This window comes from Dasypus novemcinctus, chromosome 13 (assembly GCF_030445035.2).
Source record: "Dasypus novemcinctus isolate mDasNov1 chromosome 13, mDasNov1.1.hap2, whole genome shotgun sequence".
NCBI classification, from domain to species: Eukaryota; Metazoa; Chordata; class Mammalia; order Cingulata; family Dasypodidae; genus Dasypus; species Dasypus novemcinctus.
Genome location: NC_080685.1, coordinates 5,534,183 through 5,551,042, shown reverse-complemented (window position 1 = coordinate 5,551,042; position 16,860 = coordinate 5,534,183). Strand labels below are relative to the sequence as shown.

Below are 16,860 nucleotides of genomic sequence, written 5' to 3'. Positions count from 1 at the left end.
GATCCTGCTGTGATCTGTTTGTATCCTTATGAACACTGGAAGTTTTTTGTTAATTCTTTTTATTTGGCTTTGACTATGGTATTGTGTCAGGAACATATATGAGTATCGCTGTTGAATTGTAATTATGTTTGCTTGTCAGTAGGTTTTTGAGGTTTAAGAAAGGTGACTGTATTGACTTGCTAATCCTACACAGTGAAATTTTATTTTCTTTTAGAATCACAGGTCCTAGCTGGATTACATATCCTAGATAAAGCTAGTCCCCTTATGTTATAGGACTTTTTCGGTAAGGAAAATAAACACAAATTTAATTTTTATTGTCTTTAATGTATTTTAACATAATTGGAATAATTTAATCTTGCTTTAAGTCTTTCATTTTTCACATTATCATTTATTTGATTATATCTGATCAAAACAATTTATACTTTTTCATTTCCTTTAGAATAAAATATTTAAGCAAATTAAATTATTTTTCTCAATTTTAAATAGAAGTAAATCGGGGAATTCTAAAAGGAAGCTCATTCTCCCATAAATTTTATATTTGCAGCCATTTTTTCTTTTTTTCTTTTAACAAAAGAGCGTTTATGAAGTTGCTAATAATTACAACTTTGTTCAGTAATACATTTTTTTTTCTTAAAATTTGGCTGCTTTCCAAATACCACAAAGAGTTTAAATTATTTTACCTTTGAAATATTTTTATGTAGTCATTGGCCAATTCTGAGAGCAATTGAAATCAGAGTTTATAACCTTCTAAACTGATTCCTTCAAAATAACTAAATTAAAAATCACAGTTGCCTCTTGGCTATTAGTTTAGAATATGACAATTAAAATGGGAGGTGCAAGCATTTATTTCAACTGAATTTGAAACCACTATTTAAAACTTCAAAGTCTTTTACATATATAACAATCCAACATATATATATATATATATGTTTTGTTTTTGTGGTTTTTTTTTTTTTTTCTCTGTATGTTTAGGAAAAGATATCTAGAAGAAATGAATTCCCAAAATCCTTCCTGTTTCCAAAGAACTTTTTAACACCTGTGACGGTCTTATAATTATTGCTTCTTCCGTAATCAACCATTCCTGACTATTTTGACTGTGTTTTGTGAACTTGTTCAGTGTACATTTTGTCTCAGTTCCTGCTCTTCCTTTGGTTTACTGATCATTTTCATCAATGGATAAATCCCAGTTATCTGGAATGTGTTCTGGGCTTTATTTAACCCATGAGTTGGATCCTTGCTAGTTTACATGCCAGAGCATTTTGGCATCCAGCTCCCATCCACCCACAAGCAAGAGCTCAGCTTAAGGGTACTTCTGCAAATTGCTCAGGAAGGGCAGTGCTGGCAATATCCTACCCTGTGGGGAAAGATTTTGTAAAATTGTGAGTTATATGTCTGCCCAGGGCATTTGATGGGTTCAGTGTATCATAAACAGGTGGAAGACAACATTTAATTTTAGAGGAAGGGCAAAATAGAGGATTATGCAGGAGGCTGGAAAGGACAGGATGCATATCTTGTTCAGTACCTGAGAGGAGAATGGGCAATGTAAACAAAACTGTGTAATTGCAGTCCCCACCTTCCTTACTCTGTTGCTTTTTTGTTTTCCTTTCCAGCCCTCCTCTTTTTGTCTTTTCATTAAATTTTACTCTTCTGGCTCTAATCGGCAGCCCTCCTGGGGCCAGTCCCTTTACACAGTGTCATTGCCCCCCCGATGTGGTCCTGCCACGAATGCGCTCAGCCTTTCTGGCTCCTCCACCGGCATCTCCCCAGGTTAGGGTACAGGGTCCTTCTGGGGGTGCCTGCTGGACTGGCCCCCGGCTCTTCTAACAACACATGAATGCTCTTTGCTTCCTGCTTAAGCGCACACGAAGGCTTGATCATTTCTTGTTTTCAGTGTCCTTTCTTTGCTGACAGAGAGAGAGATGACATCATGTCTGCACTAGTTTCCATAAGGAGCAGCCTGACAGATATGCAGCAAAGAGAAGCGCGTGCTTACGAACAGGTGAAGCAGGCTGTTCAGATGACTGAGGAGGCCAATTTCGAAAAAACCAAGGCAAGTCTCCAAAGATTAATTTAAGGCATGCCATAATTTCTTTCTTCTTCTTCTTCTTCTTTTTTTCTTCCTGGTTGGGGTGTTTCTTTGGCTATTCTTCTATGACTAAACTCTCCTCATAAACTAAACACGCAGTCTGAATACCAATCTGTTAATGCTGACTTCTCTCACCTAAAAAAACTTGCTGTTTGAAGATTTCGTATTCTTTTGTAAACACTCCTGTTATATTACTTTTCACGGAATTTAGTACAATGTGGTAAAGTTAATTGAGAGACTTTTATTTTTTAAAGCTATAAATTAATATTATTTAAGCTAAATTAACAGTTATACAACTCAGATTTCTCAAAATCACCTATTTTCCCACAGAGGACTCCATGGAATCAATTTAAACTAGACTGAAGAATTCTCCAGTCCTAAATATATATTAATAAGTGGTAAAGACTACACTGTACTGTTTAAGGCAGTTTAAACATATTACTCATTATTTTGGAAATGTAACAAATAATGGTAAAATATTCAAACAGGCCGACACTGGTTCCACTCTCCAGAGGTTCCTACTATGAACATCTTCCAGAAAATTTTACATGCATATTCTCTGAGTATGTATATTTATTTATTTTAACCCTTTTTAAAAAAAAATTTTTATTGAAGTATTCATATATGAACACTCATCAGCAGTAAGTGTACAGTAAAGATTGTGACCTTACAAAATAAACATACATAACATCACACAGGGGTCTTATACTTCACCCCTCCACCAACTCTTTGCATTGGTGTGAAACATTTGTTACAAACTATGCAAGAACATTGTCAAAATATTACTACCAACTATATTCCCTATCTTACATTTGGTGTATTTTTCCCCCAACCCATACTATTTTTTTTTAATGTATTTTTGTTGCAGATATTGTGAACTTGCAAAGCAATCATACAGATGTGTAGATTTCCCATACAACTCCATACCCTGGTGGATCATTTGTTACAAATTATGAGACAGTATCATCAGACTATTACCACCAATCATGGTCCACAGCATACATTTGGCACGCTTTTTCCATACACCTCCATTTTCAGCACAGTACAGCTTTGGCATTGATGCAAGAATATTATAGTGTTGCTGTTACCCACAGTCTATTGGTCACACCAATTGTAGTTTTCCCATCTTTCTCCATATTCCCATCATCCTGCAATAGAAATGTACATCTGCTCTAGCTTGCAGAAGGACTCTCTTGCTTTTGTACCCTTAATCACAATTCTCAACTGCCTCTGCATTCACTGTATTATTCAGTCCCTAGATTATTCTTTAGCGTTCTTTCTATTGACATTTACTTCCCCAGACTACCTTTTTCAGTCACAATCCCATTTATAAACCAGTTGCTACTCACTATAGTGTGTTACTATCAACTCTATCCATCTCCACACTTTTACAGTCAAGTTAACTAAAACTTCTACATACATTAAGCATCCATAGTTCTTCTCAGCCCTCCTCTTATCTTCTAATAACTATATTCTAGGTTTTAATCCCATGTGTTTATTATTTGTATTTAGTTCATATTAATGCAATATTTGTCCTTTTCTGTCTGGCTTACTTCACCATTGAGAGATTTTTATGCTTAATCTTCTTATTTGCTGATCTTTGTTAATACTTTGAAAATCTTAACACCCATAGTCACCAGTTTATATATGTTCACATGTGGCTAAAGACAAACATATTTCCTCAATATACAGGAAATTTTGAAAACATCCAACTGTGCCAGAGAAAATAGTATATTTAAATAGTGTTGTTAGAGAAGAGTCTGGATTTAGGTATGTTAAATTGAATATATTTAATAATGGTGATAATGGCAATAGAGTTAACAGTTATTGATAACTTACTGTGTGTCAGTATTCTAAGCACTTTCTATTAGGTTATTTCTATGTGATATTAGACTAGAGGAAGTTAAGTAATAGGAGGTTATTGTGATTCATTTCTGTGTTTGGGGGCCAGACTTTAATCCATTAAAGTTGTTATCTATTTTCCGGGCTATTTAAATTTATGTTAATGAAAATGAAATGAAATGAGAAATTTACTTCTCTAGACACAACTAGCTGCCCTTCAAGTGCTTAACAGCCATAAGTTGCTAGTGGCTACTGTAAGGACAGTACAGATATAGAAAATTTCCATCATCACGGAAGGGTCTATTGGCTAGCACTGGTCTAAATCATATGGAAACATGACTGCTTCGTTAAAATATCAAGGCTGTTTAATTCTCTGTTCGGTTTTGCTCAGTCACAGCATTATCCTTCTGGAATACTTCCCCACCCCATCTCTTCAGAATCCACTGGTATCTCGCTGGTGATAAACCCAGTGTGTCTGTTCTCTTTTCTGTTTGTCTCTGTCCAGTCCATCCCAAACTCATTTGACCCTCATTGCCTTCATTATTAATGCCTTCTGTGCCTTCCTAAACTTATGTCCGGTTCTGGACAAACTTCCTAGCATATTTATTTCCTCAGACTTCCCTCCTGCCTCTTCATTTGTACTGCAGTCCTGCTGCCCCTTGATGGCATCGGGGTCCTCCCCATCTGCACCCAGGCCCCTCTGCCTTTCGTTTCATCTCCTGCAGCCATGATGGAGGGGAGCCAGCTGTCACTTCAGTCCTTCCTGCCTTTTCCAGGCCTTGGTTTTGGCACCACCTTTGATTACCACTCTTCTTTGAAATCGTTATAATCTTAATCAATATAAACTATCATTCTACAATGTGCCCTTTGACCCTTTTTAAGAGCTTTAGAATCTGATCCTTCCATCCCCCAATCTCTTCTCAACATCCTTAACATTTTCAACATCCATGTTGTTAATATATGCATCACTTTAGTCTCAACACACCTTGGCCTCCTTACCTCCTAATAGTTTCCCCTCTTCTAGTATAGCTCCAACATGAGTCAAAGTGTCTGTAAGATCTCAAACTCTGAAACTGCTCTTCCTGATGAGAATCTTCTCTCTTCCCTCCTTATGCCAGGTAAATTTGCTTCATGTCCTCCTTCCTGCCTCTAGCTCTCCAGCCTCCCGTCATACCTCGTTTCTTCTTTTGTATCTGGGCTAGTCTTCTTCCCCTCCCCTTTAAACAGGAATGCTCCAATCCCACTCAACTCATCATTTCACTCCACCACGCTTGCTGCTCTTCCTGTGTTCTTGAGTTCACCAAGGTCACTGAACGGCGCCTTTACCTACTGCTGTGTCCTGACTGGAGAACTGCATGTCGTCCCCTCTCAGCCCCAGCTGCCAGCCAATCACCAAACACAGAGATTACTCTCTCAAGTTTTCTTAAACTCTTTCCTTGCCATCCCCTTTCTTGTTCAGACCACCATAATCTCTGAGCTTCTGCATTACAGCAGTCTCCTAACTGGTTTCCCCTCCTGTATCTATTCTCTACTCTGTAGCCAAAAGGGAACTTTCTTAAAGGCAGGTATGATCATATGACTTTCAAATTAATACTCCTCAGTGATTTCCCACTACTTTTAGTCAGGATGAATGCCAAAATCCTTAACAGTCTTCTGTGGTCTGTTGTAAGTTGGCTCCCTTTACCCGTCCAGTGTCATTCTTATTCCACGTCTCTTGCACCCTGCCCTCCAGAAGACTGAGCTGCCTTCAGTTGGAAAGTTTAGTGGTTGAGCCTGAGTTCGCCAGACCCAGATTTAGCTCCTGGCCTCACCATTCACTAGCTGTATGACCTTGGGCAGCTAATTTAACTTCTCTGTGCCACAGTTTTCCTCACCTGTAAAATGGAGATAATGTCTGCATAATAGAATTGCTGATGAGGGCTACGTTTTGAAATGTATGTCAGCTATCTTGTAGAAGCGATGGCACAAAATAATTCCTTGAGAAATGGTGGTGATGATGATGGCTGTGAATCCTCCTGGTTAGGCCCTGATCTTTCCAGCCTCTATGTCTGTGCCATGTATGCCTTTGTGCATGCCATGCCTGGGATTTTCTCCTCCTTCAGGTCCTAGCCTACCTGCTACCTGCTCTGGACAATCTCTGATCTCTGTGCCTAGATTTGATATACCTTTTACAGGCCTCTGTAGCCGGATTTCTCACCCTTGGCACTATGGGCATATTTTGTTTTGGGGGAAGTCCTGCAAGCTATAAGATTAAGTTTAGCTACCTCCTTGGCCTCTATTACTAGATTCCAGTGGCAGCACTCCCTACGTTTTGTCAACCAGAATGACTCCCCCAGCTGAGAACCAGTGCTCTACAGCATGCTGTGCCACTCACTGCAGTCAAATGCATTATTGTTGCTTCTTGAAGCCTTAAAACTTCTGACAGTAAGATACTTATCTGCCTTGTTCACTACGAATCCCTACACCTTGCATACTGACTGGCACATTGTAGGTACTCAGTAAATATCCACTGAATAAGGGAATTGCAGCTCTCACTAACACTCTACAATTCCTTTCCCCTTATCTTTCCAGTTTACCTACTTTACCTGTGCCCAGTGAAAACTAAGCCCAACCACCCATTTTTTTCTATTGCTACCTTCCACCTACCAAACATTGCTGAAGAAAGTCATTTAAGAAAGCCACTGGGCGGTGGACTTGGCCCAGTGGTTAGGGCGTCCGCCTACCACATGGGAGGTCCGCGGTTCAAACCCCGGGCCTCCTTGACCCGTATGCAGCCGGCCCACGTGCAGTGCTGATGGCGCACAAGGAGTGCCGTGCCACGCACGGGTGTCCCCGTACCATGCAGGGGTGTCCCCACGTGGGGGAGCCCCACGCACAAAGAGTACACCCCGTAAGGAGAGCCGCCCAGCGCGAAAGAAAGTGCAGCCTGCCAGGAATGGCACCGCACACACACAACAAGATGACGCAACAAAAAGAAACACAGATTCCCATGCCGCTGACAACAACAGAAGCGGACAAAGGACATGGAGCAAATAGACACAGAGAACAGACAACCGGGGTCGGGGGGAGGGGAAGAGAAATAAATAAATCTTAAAAAAAAAAAAAGAAAGCCACTGAATGAGTTCCACTGGAAAGTGATACTGTTCACCTTCAATGGCCATTGGTACTGCTTAACACTTCTTTTTTTTTATAGTTGATACCTTTTGTACCTTACTCAGGAGCTCTTCTTAGCCTTTCACTTCCTCGTTCTAAACAGGTGACCGAATTATTACTTGCTGAGATCAAGACTAGCTGACAAGAGCTTCCTTAACATTTCATCACTCAAATGTGTCTTTTACTCATTTTTCCTTGCTTACCTGGCCCTCTGGTTTCCCAAGATGAAACTTTCTCCCTAAGCTCTCCATCTCTCCCCTAGACATTTGTCATCATGTCTTTCTTGCATCTTCATTCCTGCCTCTCTCCTGTCCCCCACCTGCATTCTGTGTGCAGATAATATTCTCGTCTAACCAAACAAAAAGCAACCTTTGTGGGATCAGCTTCCACTCACTTTACCACCTTCTATCCATCACTTTAGTGGCAGACCTTTCAAAGCAGTATCTACCTTTGTAACTTTCCATTCACTCGTCAACATACTGCTGTTAGGTTTCGGGCAAGTTGTAGTCTGGTTTTACACTACCGAATTGCTCACTTCAGGGACATCAGTCATTTCCTGATTACCAAAGCCAGTGACCTCACCTCACTCCTATTCCACTCGAACTCTGTAGTTTCAGGAGCCCATTACCTGCCCTGTCGTGACATTCTCTTTCACTTGATTTCTCTGATAGTTCACTCTTCTGGCTCTTCTTTGTTTGTCTCTGGTCTCTTCCTCTTAAGTCTCTTTAAGCTTATTTTGCATAAACCTTGAATGTGGACATTTTTCAGAGTTACATTCTCTTCCTGTGTTGCCCTGATTCTGAGGCATTTGTCTGTCTTCTCATGGCCAAACCCTTACCTTTATTTGAACAATGCCCACATTACGTTTTTACTCTAACTGCCCTCCTGAGCCCAGACTTATATTTCTTGCTGCTCCTAGACCTCTTTATATGGATGATATTCCTGACTTCTGAACCAAATTAATAATTCTCTCTACCCTTCTGTCTACTGCTCCTTTTTCTTCTACTGGTTCCTGTATTATCTTTTTGCAGATAATAGCATCACTGTCTTACCAGCAGCTTTGGCTTGCATCCTTTAACATTTCTTGACTCCTCCGTATCCCTCACTCTCGACATCTAATCAGTAGCTACAGTCTAATTCGCCCTTCAGAGTCTCTTAAGTATCTGTACTCCACCCTTCCATTCCTGTACTCCTGCCCTGGGTCATTTTTTCTCCTACTCTTACGCACCCTATGCCAACTATTGTAACAGCCTTCCAGTTGGTAGCCCCCGAGTCTCTCCTGATTCTAGTATATCTTTCACTTTGCTGCCATACTCTTCCGGAATTGTGAATCTCCCTGTTCAGGCAGCTCCCTTCTTACAGTAGAATAAAAGACAAATCCCTAGAATAGCATTCCAGATCTCTCACAGTCTGCCCCCACTCTAACTTTTCTAGCCTAATTTTTCTCTACACTCTTTCATATAATCTGTTCTCTTTATAGAACATGGCCTGCACATGACCATTTCCATGAATTTGCTCATCCTGTACTTTCCTGCCCTATATTCATCTGTGAAAAATCTGTTGAATCTTTGAGGCTCAACTCAGATGGCAGTATTTCCTGAAGTCTTCCCCAACCCTTTCTTGTTTGAATAAATCTCGGTCTTCTCTATATTCCTGTTTTTTTTTTTTTTTTTTTCTCTATATTCCTATTGATGTTTGTGTGATTTTGGTTGCTCTTTACACAGCTTTCTTCCCCCCAAAAATGGTAAATCCTTTAAAGTCAGGGTTTGTGACATCTATCATCTATCTTGGTATCCCTCACATGACCTTTCGTATGTTAATTACGTAACAAATCTTTGTTGAATTCAGTTAAAGTCAATTATTGGTTTTAAGTATTAACATGAATTTTTTGTAATTAGTGATTTTTAAATTTTGACAGTTAAAAATAGAAAGACTGCTGTGTATAGTGAATCTATAAAATTTTTTCACTGAATGAATGAATGAAAGGATTGCTAACGAAGCAGCTTATAAAACTTGTTGGAAAACTAGTAGTTTTTATCTTGAAGGTATGTTAAAACATTAGAAATTTTGCTTTTTGAGAGTAGAAAGAAATCAGAAGACGTAGATATTTTAATTTAAAAAAACCAGCTACTTTATTTTTGAGCTATATATTAATGCTTCTTTTGTTTTTACAATTCCTTGACATGTGTTGCCATCTAGTGTGTTTTTTGTATATTACATGCTTAATAAATAGGAATTGTTTTATATTATGTAGTTACAATTATAGTAGATGGAAGTGAAAAAATATGGGGATTTTGTGAGAAAAGATATATATGAAATGAAAAAATTATGAAGTCATACATAGGAATTTCTCAGGAAATCGATCATTTCAATTAATCTGAGATTTAGTTAATTACTAAATTTCTAATTGTTCTTCAGTTACTCTAAGTAGTCCAAATTATTTTTAAATGATTTCTTTATGAAAACACTATTACATGTTATTAGAATGTAATTCTTTATCTTGATGTGATAGTAGGCATTTCTGGTAAGGTAAGTGATCTAAGTCAATTTCTATAGAATTATAGCATATTAAAAAAGAATAATAGTCTTTACTTGGGGGATTTTAATACCGAAAGGAGTTTTGACTGGAAAATAATTAAAGATTGAACTTTCTAAATCCTACCATATACTGTAACAAGAGAGTACCTCTTAATTTTAAATAAGATTCCCTTAGTAAAAAAGAAAATTTTTTTTTCATAGAGGTAGCTAGTATACGTATCGTAAGAGGTAGGGATAAATTCAGGGGTATTGTTAAGTTCCTACTACATTGTTAGGAGAAAAAGGGATTCATGGATTGTATTTGCCATCTTTTGAAGTTTGTCATTAATCTTTCCCACCCTTCCCTTATCCCATTATTATTTAGTGCTGCTATCAGGTGTAGACTTTTGCACAGTTTTAAACGGGGTTTCATTTTCATTTAAAAATTTTCCACTTAGTCTGCTTCACTTTCTGAAGTTAGACAGCAAGGGAGCAGATCACTGTGCTTCTCTAAAGCCTCCTGCTTGGATTATATGTCTTAGGCCACATAGTCATTAGAACCTATTTATCTATCCTAATTCCTTTTGCCTTATTTCAGTAAACATAGACTCTTGAAAATGGAGTCAGGAAAAACTTGACATACTTGTATTGATGAAACAACAGTTCTCTCTCTTTCATCCTCAAGATGCTAATAGAGTAACCATCCCCAGGTCTGCTGAAATTATAGTATATGTTTGCACAATATATACTGCCATATACCTTTCCTGAACGATGACAGCTTTGATTCAAGTATGTGGGAGGCAGTAAAATAAGTTGCTTAAGATATTAAATTCTGGTGTGGGACTAACTGGATCAAATCCCTGCTTTACCACTTTCTAGGTCTTTGATCTTGGGCAAGTTACTGTCTCAAAACCTTAATTTCTTCAACTGAGTGATGAGAACTACTTAAAAATTATTGAGGATATTAATTAATATGTGTAAACTAAGCTGTTTATCAAAGTATCTGGCACACAGTAAGTGCTCACTGTTAATGTTAGTTGTTTTCTTATTTGAAAATTTAAGACATTACAACTGGGAATAAATGAGGATGGAAAAGTAGAGGCTTTTGCAGTGACACTTTAGTAAAGCTACAAGAAACTAATGAAAAAGTTAACCAAGTCTTAGAACTGCCTGATTCTATTAGAAAATAAATGGTTGGGTGTTCCATAAGAGGGCCTGCAGGCATGAAGTAGCCATGAGCATATCCTTAAGGAGGTAACCCTCTAAAGAAAGATTAAAAAAAAACAACCAAGCAAACAAAAAAAACTAATCCAGTAGGTTGAATAAATCTTACCGAAAATTTCATTTTCCTTTTCAACTATCCAGATTATTCTGTTTCTTGGACTACAATGGAATTAGAAAAGCAGGGATTGGAATCCTGAAGATTAAAAAAAAAAATCAGCAAGGCATTGAGCATTTGAATATAAGCACAGGAATAAAAACTAATGCCTCTTGATACGCACATTATCTGCAGGAAAAAAAAAATTATAAACATCTTGAAAATGGGCTATAAAGTTCCTAGTAAGCAAAAGATTATAAATTAAAATAATAGTTTGCATTATTCATAAGTTGAATGCTTAAACATATTGATAATCATTTTTATTTTGAGGCTTTGTTTCATAAGAGTTAAAACGTGTTCTTATGTTTTTAAGTTCACGATCATAAGTATGAACCTTCTATTTCTCATAAGATCTTTAATTCCTAAATCATAAAGAATTGAATCGCAAGGATTTCTAGTAACCTAACCCTAGCAGTCAGAAAAAATTTTATGTCCTAAAATAGGTTTTCTATTTTAAAATGGATTAAATTGATTTAAATTTTGTTTTGGAAGATTTTTTGACCCCTTTAAGATAGTAATGTATATCCTAATAAATTATGAAAAAAGTGTTCATGTGGCCAGTGTAGAACGACCATAAATAAATTTCCTAGAGGGGTAAAGTCCTTTCAGAACTGAGTTTGCTGAGTGGGGGAAAGTGTACTTCTATATAACTCCCTTTCTAAGACCTACAGCCATTTGGAAGAAGGGGTTATGCTCAGGAAGGGGAGAAGCTACCACCTGGGAATACCGGAAAAAATGGCAGTTTCAGACCCCTGATGAGGTGTGAAAATCTATCCTTTCATTACAGTTGACCAGTTGCTAACCTAGCTGTTGAGAATGCTCTAGTATGCCTTTATTGAATGGTTAGATGGGTACAAGCATCTGGGGCTCTGAAAACTGGAAGAGGGAGCCCTGAAGTTAAATAAGAAAACATTAAGGGATATAGTGTGTAACTATCTCTTTAGGAGATCCAAATCTTCTAGTATGTGAGGTCCATTGGAAGAGAAGTATGTTCGGAAAGGTTAAATTACTGTTCTAATTCCTAATATTACTATCCCTTAATATTTTCTTCATTGTGACCAGGCCTATATATTAAAATCCAGTTTTTAACCTAATACATTTATTTGGCATTTTATTACTTTTTTTATACTTACTCATCATCACCCATGCTAATATAGAGAAGACGGTACACAAAGCCGAGGCTTTAGCAATGGTTTATTTAAGTGATTTTCAACTTCTTTTTTTGTGTTTTTGCCTACACCATCTTAACTTGGCATTTAGGCCTTTTCTGTCCAGGATCATTCCTGTTGATTGAGTGCTTGGAGTTGATTTCTCTGTTGCTCTTCATTTCAGCCTGATCTTCAGGTCTTCAGCTGTCCCTTCCACCTTTCCTGTACTTAGTGATGCTGATGCCTAGAGTTTTGTTCAATTAGAAACCTCCTGATTGGATATAAATTGGTTTATATTCGATACTCATTTTATTCATTCATACCTGTGTTATTCATTATATCAGCCAAAGTTATGTACATTTTTATTAGGTTCATATAAAATATTTTTCATACAAGCAATTGCATTCTGAAGCATAATAGTCACTAATTCATAAATATTTCCAGCTGCAAGGACTTAAATTATAGAACAATTTTTACTTTTTCATTTCTTTAAAATCTAATTTAAAATTTTCTTTTCCAGGCATTTTCAACTAGAATTGGATTGGGGACTGACTCCCTAGGAGAATCATCTTTTAGTCATTGTATTTGCTCATCACTTAACCTGAGACATCTGAATTTTACCTTCATACTTTATGCATAGAGCAGAAATTTTCCAGGAGAGTTTGAAAGAAATTGGGGTTTAATGTTTTTCAGATGAAGAGAGGAAAATTCTTGTTTTTCAGATAACTTTTGTCTGTATTTATTGTAGCTTTCACCAGAGGGAAGCATGTCCATACGTAAAATTTACAATATTTACTGAGACCATTTCCATCTCTGTGAACAACAAATGTAACTACCAAAGTTGTAATGACACAATATATAAATCATATGAGACTTGAGTTTATCTCTACTAATTCAGGGGAAAATGGAGGTTGGGTGATTCAAATCGTAGGTAAGAACCAGTTGGAATGAGACTAAGACACTATAAAATTACTCAGATTTTCTGTTACGCATCTTAATTTTATTGGAACTTTGAAATCATATTTCATTCTTGGCTATTATACATAAAGATATCATGAATGTTGCCAAAAGGAGGTTGGAAGGTTTTTTATTTCTGGAAATACAGAGTGGGAAATTTAGACTCAAGGTCAGTTATAGACTTTTTTTTCCCATGTCATTTTTTATTATTATTTTTTTAAAGATATGTAGATCACACAAAATGTTATGTTAAAAACTATAAGAGGTTCCCATATACCCCCACTCCTCACCCTCCCCCATCAACAACCTCTTTCATCATTGTGGGACATTCATTGCATTTGTTGAATACATTTTGGAACACCGCTACACCACATGGATTATAGTTTACATTGTAGTTTACGCTCTCTCCCAGTCCACTCAGCAGGTTATGGCAGGATATATAATGTCCTGCATCTGTCCCTGCAGTATCATTTAGGGCATCTCCAATTCCCAAAAATGACCCCATATCACACCTTTTTTTCCCTCAGTTATAGACTTTTATATGACCTGAAATGGAAGATAACAATTCTCATTTCATAAAACTAGGTAGTGACAGCTGTTTTGAGTCTTTCCTTACCTTAGCTTTTGACTACTACCTAATTTTACATTAGTTATAATTTATGAAAGGAGTGAACTGAATCTGAGTTTTACTTAAGGAGAGTTGATTATTATGTGATATTAAACAATAGATGCTTGTATGTAATGACAAATTCAACGTCTCATTTAAAATTTTTTAATGTTTTTTGTTTAAAGTATTGATGTAATTTTTAATTATGAGCAAATAAAAATAGATAAAATTGTATAGTTATATATTTAGTATTATAAACGTTACATATAATTGAAAATGCTAGAGCATTTTTATTGATTGTCTTTTCTCAAGATTCTAGCTCATATGTGGCTCTCAGCAAGACCCATTGCCTGAATTTCTTCAGTTGATTATAATGTAGCTTTGTGAAAATTGAGATATGGGAATAAATATAGCATTTGACTATTCTTTTAGATCACATAGTGGAGTTGGTAAACAAACATAAAATTACTCTAATGGATTTTACAGTGAGTTTTCACTGTTTAAATAAAACTAAAGTGCCAATGTCTCATTTTCCCTTTAATTTTCCCATTTCCCTGTCTTCTGGCAGGCTTTAATCCAGTGTGAGCAGTTGAAGAACGAGCTGGAGAGGCAGGCAGAGCGACTTGAAAAGGAACTTGCATCTCAGCAAGAGAAAAGGGCCTTTGAGAAAGAGATGATGAAAAAAGAAATAACAAAAGAAAGGGAAGGCATGGAAACAAAGGTACCTAAGGACTTGGTTTGTATCCACCCTTCTAGGAAGTATGTTTATGATGATGTCCTTGATGTTTCTATAGGATGCAGTTCTTGAATGGACTTTGAATTTTAACACCTTATAAGGAGTCAAATTTCTTATGTTAGACTTCATTTTTTTTTTTCTATTTTCCCTTTTAATTCTCAATTACGTTATAGTCTCTAACTTTTTCAGACGAGATAGTTCTTAGAGTCCATGCTATGAAATTATGAAATTAACTTTCTTTTTGCCATTCAGTTTGAATTCCTCCCATGGTGTACCAGAAGAGAGCAGGTGCTTTACAGAAACCCAGATTTTATTTCATCCTTTTTCAGCCTTGGTTAAATCAGGGAGAGAGGACTTTTCCATCTTATCCCCCACCTCCAGATGAATCTTGAGGAAGATAAAGTGCTTGTAAGGAACTGAGTAACCAAACAAAGTGATTATAAATATTTCTATGAAATGATTTCTTAAAAATTATGTGATAATTAATGACCATAACCAGGTGAATTGGTAGGGTGAGATTAAAGGCAATAAAGTGAAAACTGAGTAAAATGTGGTCCATGAGGTAACCAAAACAACTGTGTTAAGTACATTTTTTTAAAAAGAGGACTCACACCCTGTACCCTGAATATAGTATTGTTCTAATATTCCAATGTGTATTATCAACTCATTCAGCAAATAAACACTATCTGCTGTGTGCAAGGCAATATGAAAGCCTAAGGATCTATGAAGAGAAAAAAATCACAAATTCTGTCCAGTGAGTTTTAAATATTGTGAGTTAATGGGGGCAATTAGGATAAAGAGCCTTGTCTTCTTTTTCTTTTTTTAAATTGTGCCTGTCATAATGTAAGCATAGGTCAGTCTAAATTTTCTCTGTCCTGGATGAATGATCTCAGCTGGTAAAATTCTACAGCCTTGCAGATAGCACCTCTGTGTAAGCATGGTCACCAGGGCCTGTGGTGTCAGTACTTTCCAACAATCCTTATTTGCATCTCTCTCTCTAAACATTTACTCAGCATTCCACAGATATTTTTTGTAAGCCTCCTCTGTGTCAGGGCCTGGGGATATGGTAGTGACAGGACCAGTGCAATTCCCCCGTGAAGCCTACAGCCTAAGGATTTTAAATTTTATCCAAAAAGTAATGGAAAGCCATTGAATGTCTTTAAATTGGGTGGTAACATGATGCTATTTATGTATGTGAATTTTTTTCCCCACTGGCTCCAATTCAGTAAATTGGAAAAAGAACCAGAGTAAATGCCTGCAAATGATGTGGGAGGTAATTACAGTAGTTCAGATTGGAAATGATAGTAGCTTTGATAGATTTTTCCAAGGACTATTTCAATCACTTTTTCTCCTCAAATTCTCCACCCTACCACCTTTTCCCTCATTCTCACCAGAGACCCTCATTTACCTAACAAAGAAAATTGAAGCCATTAGGTGGTTAACCACCTTGACAATTTATTTACCCCCTCAACTCTGCCTTAAAATTTCATCCAAGCCTGTCAGAATGAATGAGGCATAATCCTAATCTTTTCTCTCTTATACCCTAGATCCCATCCACTTCTATGACTTCAGGGATCCTTTTATTAATTCAATATTTTCTGAATATTCTGTCTTTCCTTTATTACGGTTTCTTTCTTACCAATAGGAAAGTATTCTCAAGTTTCTCCCACCTGTTGAAAGAAATAGTCTTATTTTCTAATCCATTGGTTCCCAGTTTGGCTGCACATACTCTAAAAATAGCATTGCCCAAGCTGTACCCTAAAATAATTACATAAAAATTTCTGAGAGTGGGATCCAGGCATCAATTGTTTTTAAAGTTGCCCAGGTGAATCCAATTTGAAGCCAGCGTTAGAAATCGCCTCAGTAACGTCATATCCCTCCTTGCTATTCTCTTTAGTAGTTGAGCTGCTTGAAAGTGTTGTCCATATATGTTGCCTTTCTTACCTCCCATTCAATCTTCAGCCCATTGCATTTGAGCTTCTGAGCCCACAGCCATTGGAATTAAAAGCGTTAAGTTCACTATAATTGAAATAACCTCCTTATACTATACTTAGTGCCTATTTTTCAGTTCTTATCCTCCTTTTTAAAAGATTCTCTTTCCTTGATTTCCCAGCATCCATACTCTTGGTTTTGAAAAAAGGTGATGTATGACTTCTGGGTTTCTCTGAGTTTAAAGTTCATTTGAGACACAGAAGGAGACACATCTGGAAAGTGGGTTGAGGGAAATGGACTTGGCCCAGTGGTTAGGGCATCCGTCTACTACATGGGAGGTCCACGGTTCAAACCCCGGGCCTCCTTGACCTGTGTGGAGCTGTCCCATGCACAGTGCTGGTGCGCGCAAGGAGTGCCGTGCCTTGCAGGGGTGTCCCCCACTTAGGGGAGCCCCACGTGCAAGGAGTGCGCCCTGTAAGGAGAGCCGCCCAGCGTGAAAGAAAG

General features: G+C 37.3%; 1 protein-coding gene across 6 annotated transcripts in view; it reads left to right on the top strand.

Annotated features, from left to right (window-relative positions):
• Window positions 1–16,860, top strand: part of SDCCAG8 (SHH signaling and ciliogenesis regulator SDCCAG8) — a 260,026-nt gene that overhangs the window by 79,209 nt on the left and 163,957 nt on the right. For all 6 annotated transcript variants that reach the window (XM_058309409.2, XM_058309410.2, XM_058309412.2 and 3 more), the window contains 2 exons: window positions 1,912–2,050; window positions 14,257–14,409. In XM_058309409.2, coding sequence (XP_058165392.1) covers window positions 1,912–2,050; window positions 14,257–14,409 — 292 coding nt within the window. The remainder of the gene's footprint in view (window positions 1–1,911; window positions 2,051–14,256; window positions 14,410–16,860) is intronic.